Genomic DNA, 20,304 nt, shown 5'->3' on the forward strand with positions numbered 1-20,304 from the left:
ATATACATGTTTTTGCAACATATGCTGCCATTCAGATATTGTGATTTTCAGGGAAATCCTTGCTTATTTAAGCAAGACAGTGTAAAACCACATTCTGCATGTATTATAACAGCATAGCTCCGTATTAAAAGAGTCCGTGTGCTAAACTGGTCTGTCTGCAGTCCAGACCTGGCAGCAATTGGTCTCCTCAGTTCCCAAATGCTTACAGAGTGTTGTTAAAAGAAGAGGTGATGAAACACAGTAGTAAACATGCCCTCGTCCCAACTTTTTTGGCATCAAATTCTAAATGGACATACATTTTTTCAAAAGACAACAAAATGTTTCAGTTTCAACATTTGATTTGTTGTCTTTGTAAAATTTTCCTTTAAAAATATGATTTAAATTTTCATATCATCACATCCTATTTTTATTTACATTCTACACAGCATCCCAACCTTTTGGTTATATTCAAACCAATGCTTGTTATTACATCTAATAGATGAAATTTTGCTTTTAATAACTCTGACAAACTGCATACATTTTATTTTTTTAAAAACAGCATAACTAGGACTATTTAGTTAGATTTAGAACAGTGTTGTATATTAAATGTTTAACAAAAAGAACTTTTTTATAGTTTTTAATTGTATTTCTTTAATGTACATTTGAAAAACAAACATTTGAAAAAACTAAATATGTATCACAGAAATGTCTTGAAGTATCATGATGTTTTATTGCCCATCTCCAGCAGCAATGAGTCTGAGAGGGCTGCAAATGATGGAATAGATCAATCCATAAAACTTGATTGATTGCTAAAAATAACCTCAACTCTGTTGAGCCATCTCCAGTTATGATTATTTTCCTGCTATGTAAAGACACAACAATCAAATACCATCATCTACAAATGGGGTTTGTTAGTGACATTTAATGGGCCCTGTCTGGCCTGTGTATCATTAACAAATCTCACACCTGGATTAAGAAATCTCTCTCATCTTTTCTCCCCACAAGTCGAGGCACAAATGAGATGAGAAGTTCTGCTTTTTTTCCCAGGCCACTTCCATTTAATTAACTTCCATTTAATTAAATGTCAATCAAGTTTGATCTAAATAAATACTCTTTGTTTTAGCGCAATCAGCTAGTTACCAAAGTAACCTGCTCCCAGGCACGCGTGCACCTGCACACAGGTTGAGACCTCCAGATCTCTGAAGTCACACCACTCAGTGTGAACCACTAATACAAACCCCCTGCTTATGTGGAACACATCCTCCAGGAATCTTCTTGTAGAAGTGCTTTCATTGAAAAATCTCATAGCAGCATTGGTGTAATAGTAGTAATGGTATATACAGTTATATTCAAAAGTTGCAAAACAATGATAGTTTTGTTGATTTTCTAAATCAAAATATGTAACTTAATGATTTTGAATGTAGTGCACAGTTTAAATTTATTAGAGGAGTTTAATATATTAGAAAACATACATAAAATGCACCATATGTTTTCCACTATGTTAAAATCAGTAGTAACTGTGTATTAACAGGTACAGAAGTGTGTTCTCTGTAGAGGACATTAGGTTATTTTCACTTACAAAATCAACAAAACTTAGAATTCAACTAGGGCTCCATATTGTGACTGCTTTACTATTGGAACAAAACTTTGATGCTCCAAAAAAGTGACTTTAGAGGATAATGAAAAAAAGTTAATGTAACAAGATTTTACTCTTCGGTAAGGTTAAAACATTTATATTGGTCCATTCATCCTGAAAAGCTGGGTTCTCAAATTAGGTACACAAACCGTAAAATGAAGATAAGAGGTTTTGGGTGATATATATATAATAGGCCAACAGACCGTGGGTGAAGCTCTGCTTTCCAGTAGAAAACTGCTTGTGCTTGTGTCAGTGGCTCTTGGGATAACCACCCACATACTCGGGATAAGCAGAAACAGCCACCAGGTCAAGTTAAACTATGTATGACCTTTATCCAGCAGGCTCAGTAGGAACTGTAGCAGAGACTTAACACTGCACCAGGTCACATTGATTATTTGCACTTTCTTCCATGGTGGAGTTGCTCACAGTTCATGCAGTTTCTGCTTCGCAGAAATAGACACCTCTGAATGCAATTAGGGTCTGGGTGCCACAATCGACCTTCCAGCTGAGACAGGAGCTTCTTCTTGATTGGGAGCTGCTATTAAGGGCCCTTTAGCAGGGATAATGGCAGTGGGAACTGTGGTCTGGCTTGCCATTACAGAGTCAATGCTAAAGAACCTGTTGCCACCCAGAATCAGATGTAGCACTTCCAGGAGGAGAAAGAGAGTAAGGGAAAGGAACTGTTCTGCCCACATATTCACTTGATCCAGGACCAATGACCAGAGAATTTGTCCAGGGATGCCAATGCCATATATTATCCTATCAGCACATGGTGGAGCTGCAGTAATGGTGGGTAATTTCTCAAAACCAGGTGTCTTAATGCCATGCTAATCTTGCAACAAGCTGTGTTCCATAGCTAGCTTTTTTCCAGCATGACTTTACTCCTTGTGGGGTCCATTATCTAGGTATGGGACCAACTATCTTTCACAGACAGTCAGATAAATAAAAAAATTGCCTAATGCCTGAAGAGGCATCAAGGAACATTTTGGAAGCTGACACTATGCAGATTGGAGCAAAGTGCTCTATGCAACTGGCATTAAGAATGGAGTCCCTTGTAGGGCACTAGAATCTCATCCAAGCACTTAGTGAAGACTGCAATCAAAGCATGTCCTGCTAGGAAACTCCCAGAGAAGCTACTCTGGAACCTGCAGACGGCATGGCTTTACTTCTTAATGACCTTCTGTGAGTGGTAGGGCTCTAGTTGCACTGCTTTCACATTATCCTTACAGGCTGACCACTCAGGGACCACTGAACAACAGTTCAGCACTTTGAGTGGTAGGGGTATCTTGGCATACTAAGGCATCAATTATAAGACTAATAACCACCATGGGAATCTTACAGTGCCTGCAGAATAACAAGTAGCTGACTTAAATATGGCATGGTGAAACCAATAACCACTCATGTTGCGGACAGTTGCCATAACTCTACGAGATACTGTAGATACGCTACAGCCATAAGGTAGTGCTCTAGCCAGTCAGAGCCACTAGTATACTAAATCAGAGGTAGTGGGTAATTTCTGACTTAAGCTGTAAAATGAGTGTTGGAGGTACTTTTTCGTCCGGTTGAGGTACTGACATAGAAGACCCTATAGATCAGTGGTCACCAGCCCTGATCCTGGAGACCTATCTTCCAGCAGAGTGTACTCTAAACCGAAATCTGCCAAATCTGCTCCAGCTAATTAACTTCTTTAATTGTTATTATTATTATGTAAGAAGGAGGCATCATTCTAGATGCAGGTTGGAACAGGTTGGAAAGTACAACCCCAGTTCCAAAAAAGTTGAGATAGTAAATAAAAAATAGAATGCAATGATATGAAATCAAGTAAACTATATTTTAAAGGAAAATATTACAAAAACACTGAAAAATATATGCCCATCTTTAATTCGATGCCAACAACACATTCCACAAAATTTGGGACGGGGGCATGTTTACCCCTGTGTTTCATCACCTCTTCTTTTAACAACACTCTGTAAGTGTTTGGGAACTGAGGAGACCAACTGTTGTAGTTTTAAAAGTGAAAGGTTTATTTTTCATGTCATAACACACAAATGTTTTCATTGGGTGATAGTCCTGACTGAAGGCAGCACCCAGAGTGTTTTAATACAGAGCCATGCTGGTGTGACAATGTGGTTTGTCATTGTCTTGCTAAAGTAATCAAGGCCTTAACTGAAGAAGATGTCATCTGGATTGCAGCATATGTTGCCAAAACATATATCTATTATTCAGCATTAATGGTGCCTTCACAGATGTACCAGTCCCCCATGCCATGTGCACTAAAACACCCATATACCATCATGAATACTGGCTTTTAAACTGTGTTCTGATAACAACAGCTGAATGGTCTTTATCCCAGAGGACACAGTGTCAGTTGATTTGTCAGACCACAGGACATTTTTTCACTTCACCCTAGTCACCCTAGTTAAATGAGCTTGGGCCTGAGAAGGCAGCATTTCTGGATTCTGTTTATATATGGTTTCATCTTTGCATTTTGGAGTTTTAATATGCATTCGTGGATGCAGTGATGAACTGTTTTCACAGAGAGTGGTTTTTAGAAGTGTTTCTGATCCCACGCAGTGATTTCCCGAGGCCCCAAAAATCATGGCAAATGCTGGTTTTTGGCCTTGTCCCTCCTCTGAATCTTTTAATGTTATTATGTACTGTAGATGATCAAAAGCAAAAAATGATTAGCTGTTTTACCTTGGGAAATCTTATTCTTGAATCAATGCATGATTTGATCATGCAGTCTTTCACAGAGTGATGAACCCCTCCTCTTCTTTACTTCTGAAAGACTCTGCCTCTCTGAGATGTTCTTTTAATACCTAGTCATGTTACTGACCTGTTGCCAATTAACCACTAGGTGTTTTTTTAGCATTACACAACTTTACCAGCCTTTTGTTGCCCCATTCCAACTTTTTTTGGAACATGTTGTTGACATTCATTTCAAAACGGGCATATATTTTTCAACAACCAATAAACATTTCTCAGTTTCAACATTTGCGATGTTGTCTTTGTACTATTTTCAATTAAACATACAGTTTAAATGTTTTGCGTATCATTGCATTTTGTTTTTGTTTACATTATAGAAATTGGGGTTGTAGATCTAAACGCAGAGGGTTGATGACCACTGCTAAGAACTGTAGAGTTGCCATAGAAGAGTTGGAGCTCAATCTATACTCAATCTTAGTTTTTGGACCTTAAGTGGAACCACTTTATTCAAACCCTATTATAAATGTGAACAAGTGCAAATTTAGGCCAGTTTTAATTAGCATGGTGGTCAAAGGATATTGGTCAGTCAGGACCTGACTCAAATGATCTAGATCAGGGGTGTCCAATCTTATCCGCAAAGGCCGGTGTGGCTAGAGGTTTTCATTCCAAACAAGCAGAAACACACCTGATTCCACTTGTTCAATCAATTGGTCAGTCTTTAAACGACTGATCAGTTGATCTCCTGCTTGGTTGGAATGAAAACAGCCACATCGGCCCTTTGCACATAAGACTGGACACCCCCTGATCCCAGTCTGTTCGGCTTTGTAGAGGATAAATTTGTCCATGACTAGTAAAAAGCATGTGTTTGAACTGATCAGTCTTTGTTTAATATTGATAAGCGTTCTTGATTTTGTGCAAATATATTCAAAATTACAATATGTTAATACATTCAAAATGGTCTGTAATCTGTGATATCACATATTTTAGCATAACCCACATATGTGCCCAAACATACAGGATTATGGTTGACTACACGGTCACATTCTACCATTAAATGTTTTTATTATTATTTTTCCCCTAATGTGTATTTTTATGCTTCTTCGTGTTCTGAGGCTGTTCTCTTTCCTATCATCTTGCCATACAATCAGTGACATTTCTAAAGATTTATTTCATGAATTAATCATTTGTATTTAATAACAGAAAATGCTGAAATTCCTTGACATTTACTTGTATTTCTATGGTATTTGTCAACATGGAAGCCTAATGTTTCTAAGAAACACAAGCCTAGTCAACCTCCTTTCATGTTTAGGGACGTGACGTGAGTCAAGTGGAAATCAATTACAGAGGTGATCCACTCTTATGTTTGCTGTTCACAACGCAAACTCAAAATATGACCCAGTGTGAAGTCTGATTGGATGAAATAAGAAAAAGTCCACGTTGTTTTACAGCTTTATTTATTCTTAAAGTGCCTGAATAAGTGCAGTTGCCAATTAAGAATTGAAAAATATGCCTTAACTTTTTTACAAGTTAATAAGAAGCTTTGGTGATGTACTTTACGATCTATGTTGTCTTAAGCATACCTGACTACAATTTAGCATGGCAGCATGTTTAAACAGCAGGCCTACATTATATTCGGAGTTCAATTCAAAGTAAAATGCTTCTGCAGAGTTTACATGTCATCTTTTTAGAATCTTCTTGAAGCTTGAAGTGCACCAACTACACATCCTTTTTTCATGCTATATCTGCTTTGCTCCTCAGCACCCCAGGCACGACTGATGTGCATCAGCACGTTCAGGAAACTTGACAGAAATTCAATAGCTACATGGTCCAAACGTCCATTTACAGAAACTTCTACAGCATTGTGAAACATACACATACACAAACGTATATTGCTGTGGCTTGAGAATCACTTTCGTTAATCATCCATTTCCATTAGGCCAGATTTGTGTAGCAGACATGCAAGCTTGCAGTGCTGGTGACCTTATTTGTCAGTGTGTATTGTCAGATATGCTCTAATGCAGCTGTGTTGAAGTACCTGTGATGACCACAGTGGGTTCCTTCACTTTCTGAGAGTGCACTCTTAAAAATAAGGTGCAAAAAGACATTTTGTTTGATGCCATGGAAGAGCCACTTCTGCCATTTTTCAATGGATGACATTTTTCAATTCTTTACAGAATCATCCATTGAAATATGGATGTTGTAAATAAGTTTGGTTCCCTAAAAACCCTGTTTGAAAAAGATTTGTAAATGTGAAGAAGTTTAAAGAACCTCCATGTAATGGTAATATTCTAGGAAAAAAACCCACAACTTGTTAAAGGATCTTTACATTACACACTTATAAATGATGGTTCTTCAAGGGTTATTTAGTTCCTTATAGAATCATGAACACTCAAAGAGCCTTTGCATGATTAAAGGGTCTTTGACACTGTGGAATTGTTCCTCAGACAGAGGTCATTGTGCTGTAGATGGTTCTATATAAAACATTTTTTAAAAGAGTTCTATGTAACACCGAAAAGAGTTCTTCTATTGTAACAAGCTTGACATCATAACAATAGTAGAACCCTTTTTGGTGATTTTTCATATAGAACCATCTACAGTACATGTGCCATCTATCTAAAGAACCCTTTCACGAAGAATGCTTTAATCATGCAAAGTGTTGAGCATTCATGGTCCTGTATAGAACCATTTTCTTCACTAGAACACTTGACGAACCATAATTTTTAAGTGTATAAGTGAGCCTTTAAAAGGTTCTTCACAATCTCAAACCTTTTTCATATTGGTTCTTTAGGGGAATCAACAGTTAATCTACTATAGCATTGCTCAAAGAACCATTTGTGGAACTTTTTGTAAAGCGTGTAGTAGAGAATGGCATTTATAAGCTTTTAGTGAAGTCGATGGTTCTGTTTGATAATGTGTGGTAACAGAACAAAGGGAGACAATTTTTCCTTTGGTTCAGGAATAGAGATGCTGATTTCCCTAAAAAAATCCAGAATCAAATATAATTCCATGATAATTACTCAATTACTCATTACTCATTGATGTGAAGTATCAATTGCATATAGAAGCCTTTATAGAAAGCACTGAGAAGGTAGCAATATTGTGGCAGGGTCCAATCTAGTTTGGATACCATCACGATACCAAGTTCTTTCCACTTTGATTAATTGAAATATTGACTAACACCTTTCTTAGTTTGAAGGAATAAGAGAAACCCTGAGTTTAGTAAATGAAGGACATATTTTGGTTGCAAATACATTGGGAGTCAATTAAACTACACTTTACTCCAAATGTGTCTGGAGTCATTTCCTAATAAATGGCCAGATGAGATGTTTCAGTACTTCTAAACACATGGTCCATTTTTAATCTCTGTCAACAATGGTTTTTTTTAATGTTTACAGCAGCACTGTGGCACTACCTCCACCATGTTTCACTGATGAGGGAAAAGTCTTCATAATTTAATATACGTCTACGGCACTGCCTCTGATATATGCAAGCTCATTTCTATGACACTTGGTATTTTAAGGGTTTTTCTTACAACTCTGCCCACAAATACACACAGGAAACTCAGATCATATAGAAATATTATTAATTGTGTTTAAAACCGTATCAGTGTGTTATATTGCAGTACGTTTGCATGCAATTTACAGGTTAAGGGCTGCATTTTTCTAGTTACCTTAAACTCTACAGCAATCCACAATGCATAGAAATGAAAACATATGCTTAACTTTCTTCATCATGGAACAACAACCCAAGTGCCTTTTTGACACTCTTCAGTATGGCAATCACCCTCAGCCTAAAAACAGACTGCGAAAAGCCCAAACACAAGATATTTGCCAGGCCAGACATGGAGGAGACAGTCATTGTGATATGTTTGTCATAATCCACTTCTTGGTAGAGGGGTGAGCCAAACAGAAAAGCCATAGATATGGCCCACAGGCTACTGGGGACGAACAAGGTGATCTGCACTATGCCCATGACAGTCACCCTCATCTGGTTCCGATGTTGTGGACTGGAGGAAGAACCAGTGCTCTGCTCCATCCTCTTGATATGTGCCCGCAGATAGACAAACGTTCTGCCCCAAGCAATTGACAGTGAGCTGAAGGGAACAATGAAATACAACAGGAACACCCTAGTGGCCAGCCTAAACAGAAATTCGTTCTCAACAACAGCTTCTGTTACCACTGTGGTGTTCAGTTGACTTGAAGTTGAGTTGGTGCTTTGCGAAGGTGGTTGCAGGTACGATAAGGCACCCATGGACAGCGCTGACACAAGCAAGAGCTGATCGAAGAAGAAACCAGCAAAAGCTACATATTTAATGTTCTTCTTGATCCAGACGAAGGTGGCACAATGTTGCGGAACAATCTTCATGTAATAAAAAATGCTGATCCAGGCGCTGGTGGAGAAGTTGGAGCAGTAGGTTTGGAAGGTTATCGCCACGTTTATTACCAGAAGCCAGTTAGGTGGTGAAAGAAAGGCCAGGACAATTGAGAACATGACAATGAATTGCTGGACTGTGGAATTGCATAACTGGGCAGTGAGCAAGAAGTGCAAAGGTTGGCGAACGTTGACTCCCATCGCCGGCTTACTTAGGCAGAAAAAGAAATAGATGTTCAGCGGTGTAGCGATGATGCAGAAAGGGCTGCAAACGATGGCAAACACCAACTTGCCCACTGATATCAACATTTTGACACCCGTGACACAGTCGTCTGTCGTCTGTCGCTGCTTTCTTCTTCTCACCACCAAATTATATCAGTCCTGTGTTGTGATGTGAGGTAGAGATGGAATATGTTAATATCTTTTGATGGGCCTTGCATGACCTGCATATGCAAAACCTTGAATAAAAAGGCATCAGCACCTTTTTCTACTGTACACTGTGAACTGCCATACTACAATATTAACTATCATGCATCCTGCTTTCATGTTTCTAATGTATGGCGGCCTACATGCCTGTTGGGATACTAAGTCAGATGTGTTCAGTTTGCTGTATAATTGTACATATTGACACAACAGCTTAAGAAAGAGTGCAGTGTTTGCAGGTAATTTGATTAATTATATTGATTTGTTTTGCACAGATGTAATTCAGATCAGTCATGGAAGCGTTTGAGGTCGAGTGGGTGGAGCAAGTTTTGAACGTTCTAGTCAAAATTTGGATGTAGATATTGATGGGATCAAGCTGCGAGTGTATCTTTCTTTTTTTAAGTTTAGTTTTTTAATGCCACAAATTCTTGAATGCTCCTATAATTATCTTCAGTGCTATTGCACATTCCTTTCTGTGCTCCTTTCTTCTCCAGCCTCAAAGGTTCAAAGGGGTTCATTTTTTTTTTAAAGGTCCAAACTGTGTAAACGTACCTTCAAAGGGTCAAAAGTCTAAATGTGGACTTTAAATAAGCTCTAAAGGTGCATTCACTTTCCCAGAAGATGGTGCATATTTTGTACATTTTCATAACCTAATGTTTTAAAATAGAAGAGGCTAATAAAAATCCTCGAGTCAAGGCTTATGGAGTCAATGCAAGTTAAAAAACCTTTAAACTCATAACAAAACCTCATGTGTCCAAAATGGGAACCTTACAGTAGAAGGAAAAAAAACATTCTAACCATGTAAGGGAAGATACTGCAAAAAGATACAAGAAAACTACAGTTTTCAATTAATGCAAAAAAATAAAAATGACCAAAATGGAGATACAAGATTTTTGCGTGGCATTGGTGATAAACAACTAACTGAAATATGGTACAAGTATGTTCCACAAGGTACTAAAGACATTCCCTTGAGACATGAAATAGTTCTTTCATAATGAAAGGGTTCTTCCAAATGTGCTGTAGAGGGTTCAATATAGAACCTTTTTGAAACGGGTTCTATATGGCACCCAAAGGTGCTATAGAAGATCCCTTTTTGGTGTTATAGTGATACTTTTTTTTTTTTTTGATCCCACAATGGGGAAATTCCACCTCCGCTTTTAACCCATCCGTGAAGTGAAACACCACATACACACTAGTGAACACTAGGGGCAGTGAGCACACTTGCCCGGAGCGGTGGGCAGCCCTATCAACGGCGCCCGGGGAGCAGTTGGGGGTTAGGTGTCTTGCTCAAGGACACCTCAGTCATAGACTGTCGGCCCTGGGGATCGAACCAGCAACCTGCCAGATCCCTAACCTCCAGTACCCAGTCAGTCAAATCAAATCAATAAATGTCCAACAGGTTCTAGCTATTAATCTGAAAAGGACATAGTACAGAATCATATGAAGTATATAATAATTTAGAGTATGGCTGTAACTCAAAATGTCACTGTATCATGTTTAATAAGGAAATTAAATCAGAAAGTTCTCTAGGTACCAGAGAGCTACAGTGACATTTAGTATGTATCAATGCAGAAAAACTGAATCTGGGAAAAAAAAGAAAGCAATTATGTTTTTTCTGATTTAGTTTCCTGTTTAATATGTGAGGTTACAGTGAGTTTGTTTGTATTTATCTATTTATGAGACACTTTTAGTACTAAATAGAAGTCTTTGTGCTAAGAATCTGTCAGAATTCTCCCTACAGAACATTTCACAGTTATTTTTTGTTCATATTAATATTAATTATTATATTAAATGTGTTGTTTTTACTGTACTCTGATGCTTTTGATACTTGCTCCCACTCACAAAGAATACAATTTCTTAAACGGCAGCAGTGAATACAGCAGAAAGCCATTCAGTGGTGTAGTGTGTTTAGTGTAGTGTTTCCCAGTCCGGATCCTGGAACCCTCCTACACTTTAATTGTTTTCCCTTTTCCTAACACACCTGACTCAACTCATTAGCTAGTTTATAAAACCCTTCATCAGTTTGGAATGAGTGTGTTAGTGTACAAAGAAGTGCCAAAGCATGCAGGGTAGTGCATACCATGCATCAGGGACAGTCAATCATGCAGGATAAGATTCTATAAGCAGAGTTTATAAATTTAGACTTATCCAGTGCCAAAAAACAACAAATAAACAAACAAAAATAACAGAACCAAAGGTACTTTAGTACTAAATATGCACCTATTTTAAACTGTAATATGCCACAGATCTTAACCCCTTAAATGGATAGGGCTTGTTGGTGGGCCCAAAGTTTTATTACTTATAAGCTAAGACTAGTTTGCATTTAAGTCCCTGTAGTTAGTGAATAATTCTGCAATAAACCTAAGATTTTAAGGGGTTAAATTACTGTTGGCTTACAAAAACCAACAGAGAACTACATACTATCAACTTAGGACTACAAAGAGCTGTGAGAGGACGGCGAAGGTTGTCTGGGGTCTGAGGGCATTCCCTTAATTTTTGCCCATCTTCTTAAACTTGCCATTAAAGGCACTTGCATATAGCATAATATCCATGCGCTGGCAGCAACTTCAGTGGCTGTGAACTCTTTGTATTGGCACTTCACATGTGTCTCGATTGTCGACTGAATGAAGAATGAAGGGTTTCCAATGTGATGGGTCCGTCTTTAGTGATTTCTTTAATGTCCACTGGTCAGTTTCACTCAAACTGTAGTTGGACACACAAATCCACCAGTTAAATTACATTGAAAATACTGTTTATTTGGCCAAGTGTTCACTTGCACAAAAAAAAAAAAAAAACAACAAAAAAAACTACTTTGTTTTTATTCTAAAAATAGAATGATAGGTGTTTGTTTGATCATTGACAGCTCAGTGATATTTGTAGCTATCATCTAATACCTAGTTTATCTAATCAGTACTTGTTAAATCAGGCACTGCTGGTTCACACTAACATAGTGTGATGGATGTTGAATCAAGTGTGTTTTAACCAGTTCATATTATATCATTGTCACTTTTTATTGTTTATATGTTTGTCTGTTTTCAGAATAATGTTATATGGTGTTTTTACATGCAGGCACAAATACAGTTATTGCTCACATTAATGGTTTTAAATAATGTGCTTAACCTTCTGCAGTATTGTGTATACATATGCATTTAGTAGATAATCCGTCACAATCCTTGTTGTGCTCAGTACTTATATTACAAGTGAATACGGCACACAGGGACTTGACATATGTGAAATAATAAGAAAATTTGTGTATAGGTAGGGATTCATTTACAATGCACATAAGAAAACTTGCATTTGAAACAGACCACCTGAAATCTCTCTCCACCCAAGAACTGTAGAAACCTAGAAATGAAGGTGACGTATAAGCTTATAACAAGCAACAATCCTACACTCTTAAAAGATGGTTCTTAAACGGTTGTTTAGTAAAGAAAACAGTTCTATAAAGAACCAAGAACACTCATGGTTTTCATGGTTCTTCATATTCATGGTGTTCTATAAAGAACCATGAACACTGATGGTTCTTTGCATAATGAAAGAGTTCTTCCAAATGTGCAGTAGATGGTTCAATATAGAACATTTTTGAAAAGGGTTCTATATGGCACACAAAGGTGCAATAGAAGAGGTTGGTTCTTTGAGTGTTCATGGTTCTATATAGAACCATTTTCTTTACTAAAGAACCCTTTAAAACCAACTCTAAATGTCCATTGTGACAACACAGAAGTTTGCCTTGATGTAAAATATCAGAATTCTTCATCTATTTAAACTAAAATGAAAACTCTGTGTTGCTTCCTTTGAAGTATTTATGAGTGTCATCTGCTTTACCGCTCTTAACAAGATGTCTCTTCGAGTTTTTTAGTTAAGGCAATGGTTCTATACAGAACCATGAACAATCAAAGGACAATTTGCATGCTTAAATCGTTCTTTGCATGGTGAAATGGTTTATTCGGTTTTTAAAAACGGTTCTATATTGCACCAAAAAGGGTTCTTCCATTGTTACGATGTCAAGCTTGTAGGAATAATAGAACCCTTTTTGATGGTATATGGAACCATTTTCAAAAAGGGTCTATATGGAACCCTCTACAGCACATTCTCCATCAATCTAAAGAACCTTTTCACAATGCAAAAAAACTTTAATCGTGCAGGGTTCATTGAGTGTCCATTGTTCTACATAGAACAAAGAATCTTGAAGAACTTTACGAGTATAATGTAGTCATAGTAGCAAACACATTAGAACTTAATTAGTAAAAGACCTTCTAGCTAGATCTTGGTGATCTTGGTTTTAACAAGTTTTAACTGCAGTTATATCAGCAAATGTTGACATAATTCTTACTGGCTCTTCAGTTCTACCAGCTTGAGTTCCACCAGCTGAAGAAAACTGAGGAACATGGACAGTGAAATGTTTTGATGAATGCATGCCAAAAATAAGGGATGTTATCTGTGTCCAACAAAGGAAGCTAAGTATACAACTTCATCCATTTCTGAATAAGCCAGGCCTGAAACAAGGAACTGGCAGTGCTGGCAATGTCAGTGTATCTGTGGTCACAAACTAATCTATCACTTTTGCATGTGCATGATGCTCCAAAGGTGATGTATCTTTTTACAAATATATTCAATTGACCTTAACAGCCACTAGGCATCTATGTAAAGTGCTATGAGGGACATTTACATGTAATATGTAAGTAGGGTGTTCTGACACCACTCCCTGCTTTGACTGAGGGCAAGTGCCTCTCACGTTTTAACCTTTTTGACACTCACTTCAAGCTGCCTCTACTACAAAATAGTTTTTCTTCCTTGCACTTGAAGGCACAACCAAATGTCAGTAATCACAAACACACAATTCATTGAATTTTGAGATCAAGCAATGATAATCTTCTAGCTAAATTTCTGAAATGGTGAGGCGTACACACACACTCGATTGAAATCAGTACACTAAAATGCCAAAATGCTGAAAAAATCATTACTTTTTTATTAAACATGTATTTACAATATAACTGTACAATTATACAAAACACACCCCCTAAAATAACCAGTATCAATAGAGGTATAAAATAGTCTGAGGGAGAAACATATTAAAGGACACTTCAATTTAAAAACAGAAAAAGACAATCAGTCAGCAGATTAGCATGGCATGACATGAAGGTTCTCAAGTTAATAAAGAATGATGACTCAGGAATAAATAAAGTGACCCCAGTAAGCTTTTTATTAATTTTGTGAACTGGTCATCTCAATTGTTGTGAGTTATTTGTGAATATGTGAGTGTATCATTTATTTGAGGGCACACCAAGTTGCTAAACAGCACCCTAATTTGTGACATGGGTTTACTAGCTGTGCCAGGGGTCCTAGAGACCACTGGCCAAGCTACCACTGAGGATGGTAAATCTGTTGTTAAACCATCCTCAGTTTCCAGTGACTACATTTATGAGCATTTTTTATGTCATTAAACTCAATAAATGTCAAAGGTATGGTTTTTTTATAGTTTTCAGGTTTTATCCTTAAAGTGATAAATCATGAAGACAAGCAAAAAAAAAAAATGTAATTAAGCAGACCAACAGTTCTTATCTTATTGCAACCCAAGCAGTAATGATTCAAATGCATTGTTAAGTTTTAAATGAATTGTTAAAGCTGCACTGTGTAAGATTTGGGGATTTGGAGACCTCTCTGGTGGAAATGTGTAATAGCATGCAATGTGTGGAAGCACAATGTGAGCTGTGCTTTGGACCCCTTCCCTGAACAGATGAATCTGATGATTGAAAGAGAACGGAATCTCTTATTCTCCAGGGTATATTTTGGTTTGTCCATCTGAATTCACGTGACCAAATCGTAAGGCAAATAATTCAGTAACTGCATGAAATAAAATTAACCTTTTATTTTTATTTATTTATTTAATTATTTTAAAAGCGCCGCTCAAACGCACAGAAAATATGTTTTATGATCATACACATATTGCTAAATGCTTACTGCAATATTTACTGCCGAAAGCCAAAAATCTTAGACACTGTTGCTATTGTTTAATAAAAAATCTTTTTTTACAGATCATATCACTGATGAGACGCCATCTGTTTACAGTTTATAGCCCAGATTTGTGGGAAAATGGGTCGACTTTCAGTAGACAAGAAATGTGAGTTCATCTTCTTCTATCATAAGGGTTTAAAATGACGTCACCCATCTATGTAACTGGAAAGAAGACAGTTACAGCTCTCATATGACACCCACCTTTTGAATGTAGATTATGAAATATGAAAATTATGAAGAATATGACGAAGTGCGTTTCAGAACCACCAGTGCTTCCAAGAAGTTTAAGAGGTTAAAGAAAGTCAGATGTGTTTTCCGACCATGTGAGTGAATTATCTACTATTGTCATTATATCTTCATCAAGTAATACGTAAAGAAGCATGGCACAGTGTGAAAAACACTTAAAAGCACACTCTTAAAAGCACACACACCATATTATAGCATGTTTTCTTCTTTTGACTCTTCTTTTGACTCTTCTTTTGACTCTTCTTTTGCTGTTTTCAATTTTAACAAAAAAAATCTTACATAGTGCAGCTTAAACTGTCAGATGTTTCATAACCCAAATTCTGCCTTCTTAGAAAACAAAAACAAAACAAAAAACCATGTGCCAACCTGAATTTTAATAAACAGCCGCGTTTCCAAATGAAGTTACTAGACTATGAATATATAAAGCATCATGTCAAGGTTTGTTCATTTGAAAGATGACGTGACGTTTCACATCAGAATATTGAGTGATATTTTCTGTTGTAACAGGAAGCTTTTTATGAAGACTCATGGCTTTATGTCTAAATGTACAGTTTCCCAGTGTGACCATTAGAAGCGTGGTAAATTTTCTAAAATAATTTTCAGTGTTTAAATAAGCATGACCTACACTGACTGACCTGACAAAACTTAAGCAGAAGGGTGAGCTGCTGTTTACATACTGTTGACACTGGCTAAGTTTAATGAATAATTTGCCATCTTTACGTATGCAGTAACGGCCACATTCAAATCATCTTTTATAGGATGTTTTTAAAAAAACAAAACAAACAAAAAAAAAACAAGTAGAGTACTGTGTAAAAATCAGGGACCCCCCTTTCAGTTCTTTAATTTCCAGTCAAAATGAACATTAAGTACGAGTTAACCACTGTTCAGGAGATTTGAAAAAATGATCACAAGCTACAGAGAAAATGGGGCTCCCAACAACCACCTGTAGCATCTGGTAGACCAACAAAACTGTTCCCGTCACATACACAGAACTTAAAAAAACCCACAGATGGTCCTGTCCATCCGTCCACTGTGAGAAGACAACTCAGCACTATGAGTCTGAAAGGATGTGTTGCTGTTCAAGAAGCTCTTACTAAGAAAAGGAAACAAAGAAGGTGCTGGTGTTCTCAGAACAATGGACAGACGACTCAACCAACTCAGATCTCAACATCACTCAGTGTGTTTGGGATTACTTGGATGGTGAGAAGCAGAAAGCAGCTTCTAAGACTGAACTTTTGGATTTCCCTGCAGATTTCTTTGAAAAAAATGAACACTAATCTGACAAAAATCATGAAAGCTGCAATAAAGGTAACAAATAACCTTTTGACTGTAAATGAACTAAACAAAGTATTGGCTCTGACTTTTGCACAGTACTGTATATGAATAAATAAAACAAGATTTCACTGACTGCTAACTGCCTCTTGAAGTAGGCAACATTTTTCTTTGTGTCCAGTCCAGTAGGGGAAGTGGGGGTTGATTTTTGCAGATCATAGCATGAACCCTTTGAGCCCAACATGAATAAACGAAGCCTCTGAAAATAACATGGTCATTCTCCATTCCAGACTTCTTTCAGAGGGATACTGTCCAAAAATGTAGGGACTTTCCCCATAACACCATCGTCATACATCACAACCTGGCCCACAGTGCTGGGCCAACAGGTTGGGCATCTACTAGCTACTACCTACCTAGATCTGTAGACCCCTATGTACTCCAGGCTTCAGTAGCGAACAATCTCTTCCACACAACCCCAGCTAGACGAGGTCCACCACGCATGTGCAGAAGCACTAAACATAAGTAGGAAAAACCGACAGCTACAGGCTTGACACGTCCATCAGATGTAGTATTCCTTCATACTGTCCCTCATAGAATTGTTTAGGTGGAGTTCTGCCCTATAGGCAGCTTCAAGGCTGTGTCTGTGGTCCTTCTCCTGGATGCTGGCGGTTCTCCGGACCTGCCGGTGTTGGTAGAGGAAATGTGCCATCACTGCCACCACGCACAGCGTTATGAAGATAACTGCTGTAACCACGCCTGAAACCAAAAGAGGAAATTAATGTTAATGTATGATTATGTAACAGAGTAGGAGGGCGTTTTTTTTCAATTATAAAAATTAATCAATTAAAATGTACATAATGAATATCATATTCATTTATGATAAAATATTAAGCCCTACTTGAGCTGGACTAGTTTTAACAGAAGAGGTCTGATAATGTAATGTGTGTGTGTGTGTGATTTCACTGGCCCATTCAAACAGGATAAAGAATATTACCCAAATATTACCCCCAATAGCCCGGTGCTAAACATCATCGCATGCACATTTACGTCAGTATTGTGCAACAGATGCTACAAAGCTGAATTATAACACATTGTGTGGCTAAATGGCATACACACTAGCATTGGGCTAGTAAAGTGCATTCACTTAACTAATCAAATGCCCAACAAAACAGAAGATTTTATACAACATGAAGTATTTCATGTTGTATCTTCTTGTAATTTAGTCAGCACCAAAAATGTGGATTTCAGTAGATTGTCATGAACTGGAGGATTAAGGAATTGGATCAAATCAAGCTCTATTTATCCACTAGCCTTGTTTTCAGGTCGAAAAAATAGAAAAAAATGTTTTGTTATTACATCACTGTGATGTCGAATTGAACAGGACTACTACTGCTGAGGGAACTCCAAGTTTGGTGAATTATAGAAGGTTATTCATTAACTAATTAATTAATTAGCAGACTTGTAAAAACTATGGATAATGCAGATTAATACTAGATTAAAATATTTTAATCAGCACTTATAGCATCTCCCCATGTACAACTAATCCAGCTTGAATAGGGCTATAGTGATTAGCTCATAATCTGAAATGAAACCGTGTATCCTCAGGGTCATTATAAAGCCATGTCTAGCAGACTGAACATTCCCTGCAAAAGGGAGCAAACCCACACCAGAATGATCTCATAATGCATGTATGTGTGTGAATAGAAATTGCATGTATTTTAAGTAAAATTAAATGTTTGCTGATACAAACTGGGTGCAAGTGAAGTAAAAGATTTGTTCATTTAGGTCTAGGCTTAACAGCTAACAGGCCAACAGGCTACTCCAATGATAGTGTTACTTATAATTATTAGTATTGCATGCATCATACAAAGTAAATAATAGTAAGAGCATAGAAAGCTGTTATAGCTACAAAGAGGGACAACTTTATATTAATTCCCATGGTTTTGAAATGGGATGTCCAACAAGCTCATATAGGTATGAGGAGCATGTGTCCACATACTTTTGGCCACATAGTGGGCCTCCTCTTGATACACAGCACGAACAGTTGAAACAGTTGGATTGGTTGAAAACATCAGCCAAAAATTATACAAGATTTTAGAAGCCTTATCCAAAATTTTTGAAATGTAGTAACATGTTAGCTTTAGATGCAAATAACTTTATGTTGGCTGAGCAACAAACAATAAAGCACCTGAGACCCACCCCTCATGATAGCTTCTGGGGGTGTTTTATTACCATGTTCCCTTATCAGCACACAACATATAATCAATATAAAGCCATTACAAATTTTAGAAATGCCCCCCCCACCACCTCCCCCCCAAAAAATGAAAATAAAAAAAACAACATGCTTAGATAGCTACTACTCATTTCACACTTCAGTGACTGTTACAAATGACGCAATAAAGGAGATCAAGGTAATAAAACGCACCTCCGATTACTGCCGAATCTCTTTGGGTGTCATCTTCATGATGCTTGTTATCTTTAGCAGCCTCATCCCCATGGTCTGCCGAACAGAGAGACAAAAACAAGGTGATATACCAGTGAACCACAGCTCCATATTTTAACCACACATTTCATATTAATAAAGAAGTTTTGCCAGTCAAGCAGACTCAAAGTTGGTGCACTTGAAACAGATGACAAAGCTTCATCTCCAAAAACCTGCTTGATAAACGGCTCGCGTCAGAACACACCTAAACGGGATTTAGAGGTTGATAAATCAGCCAGCGCTCCACAGTTAGACTCCAGCAAATGTCCTCGTATGCTGACCAGTGAGCTACCACGGTTGAGCAGTGCTGCTTTTAGCGGAGCTATGTGATTGTACTGCACAGATGAAAAGCAGCCGACGAAACCTTTGGATCCTGCTTGTGCAACTTCCTCGTCTAGTGCATCGTTTCCTGCTAAGAAAACAAACAAAACGATGATGAACGATGAAGAATCATTTTAGGCGCTTATATGTGTAATGCAGTGATCCTAACTTGGGCTAAAACAACCACTTACATGTTGAAAGACTGCCTATATTACAACATATTCAAAACAGCACAAGAAGAAAAAGAAATTCAGCATTTAAGTTAAAGGTTACAAAGCCTTTCACCGATGGAATGTTTGTTTTTCAAAAATCCTGTATACTTTTCAAAATCACTCCTTTCAAAGCCACTGCAGTCTCTCAGGAACACAACCTTGTTTTGTCATATGAATTAATATTTAATCTCCTGAATAAGAGTCAGACACCTTGAGCTGCTGAATAAAATATTAACGTCTCTGTGGTAAAAGAGCACAGCGCACTCAAAAATCGATTCGGCCTTCACTTAATGACAAAGAGCAACTTTCAAGGCACACTGAAGTTTTTTTAGAGTGCTTGAGGATAAAAGTGAGAAGCATTTTGTCTTCGTAACTTAAAGATCATGGTTGTTTTTCAATGGTAGTGCATCAAATGATGCTCCTAAGCTGATATTGCATTAAGAACATCAGTGTCTTACCTGTAACTTTTCCCAGAGTTAGCGACCTCATTGAGTTAAACTCTGTATCATACGAGAGGGAGTATTTTTTATTGTCTTGATCAACCTAATACAAAAAGACAGAAAAACAGTAAAATTAGTTGTTTGTTTTTCTATGTTATGCTACATATTATACTACTCTAGTGCATCTCTCATTTATTTCCA

General features: G+C 37.4%; 1 protein-coding gene across 3 annotated transcripts in view; it reads right to left on the reverse strand.

Moving 5' to 3' along the window:
* Window positions 1–16,527: 16,527 nt before the first annotated feature.
* Window positions 16,528–20,304, reverse strand: part of cntnap5a (contactin associated protein family member 5a) — a 164,934-nt gene continuing 161,157 nt past the window's right edge. For 2 of the 3 annotated variants that reach the window (XM_017695066.2, XM_037539132.1), the window contains exons 21-24: window positions 20,122–20,206; window positions 19,336–19,542; window positions 19,074–19,148; window positions 16,528–17,404 (exon numbers count right to left, since the gene is read on the reverse strand). In XM_017695066.2, coding sequence (XP_017550555.1) covers window positions 17,208–17,404; window positions 19,074–19,148; window positions 19,336–19,542; window positions 20,122–20,206 — 564 coding nt within the window. In that variant the 3' untranslated portion in view covers window positions 16,528–17,207. The remainder of the gene's footprint in view (window positions 17,405–19,073; window positions 19,149–19,335; window positions 19,543–20,121; window positions 20,207–20,304) is intronic. The other variant, XM_017695068.2, reaches the window with a different exon arrangement.

This window comes from Pygocentrus nattereri, chromosome 6, assembly GCF_015220715.1.
Source record: "Pygocentrus nattereri isolate fPygNat1 chromosome 6, fPygNat1.pri, whole genome shotgun sequence".
NCBI classification, from domain to species: domain Eukaryota; kingdom Metazoa; phylum Chordata; class Actinopteri; order Characiformes; family Serrasalmidae; genus Pygocentrus; species Pygocentrus nattereri.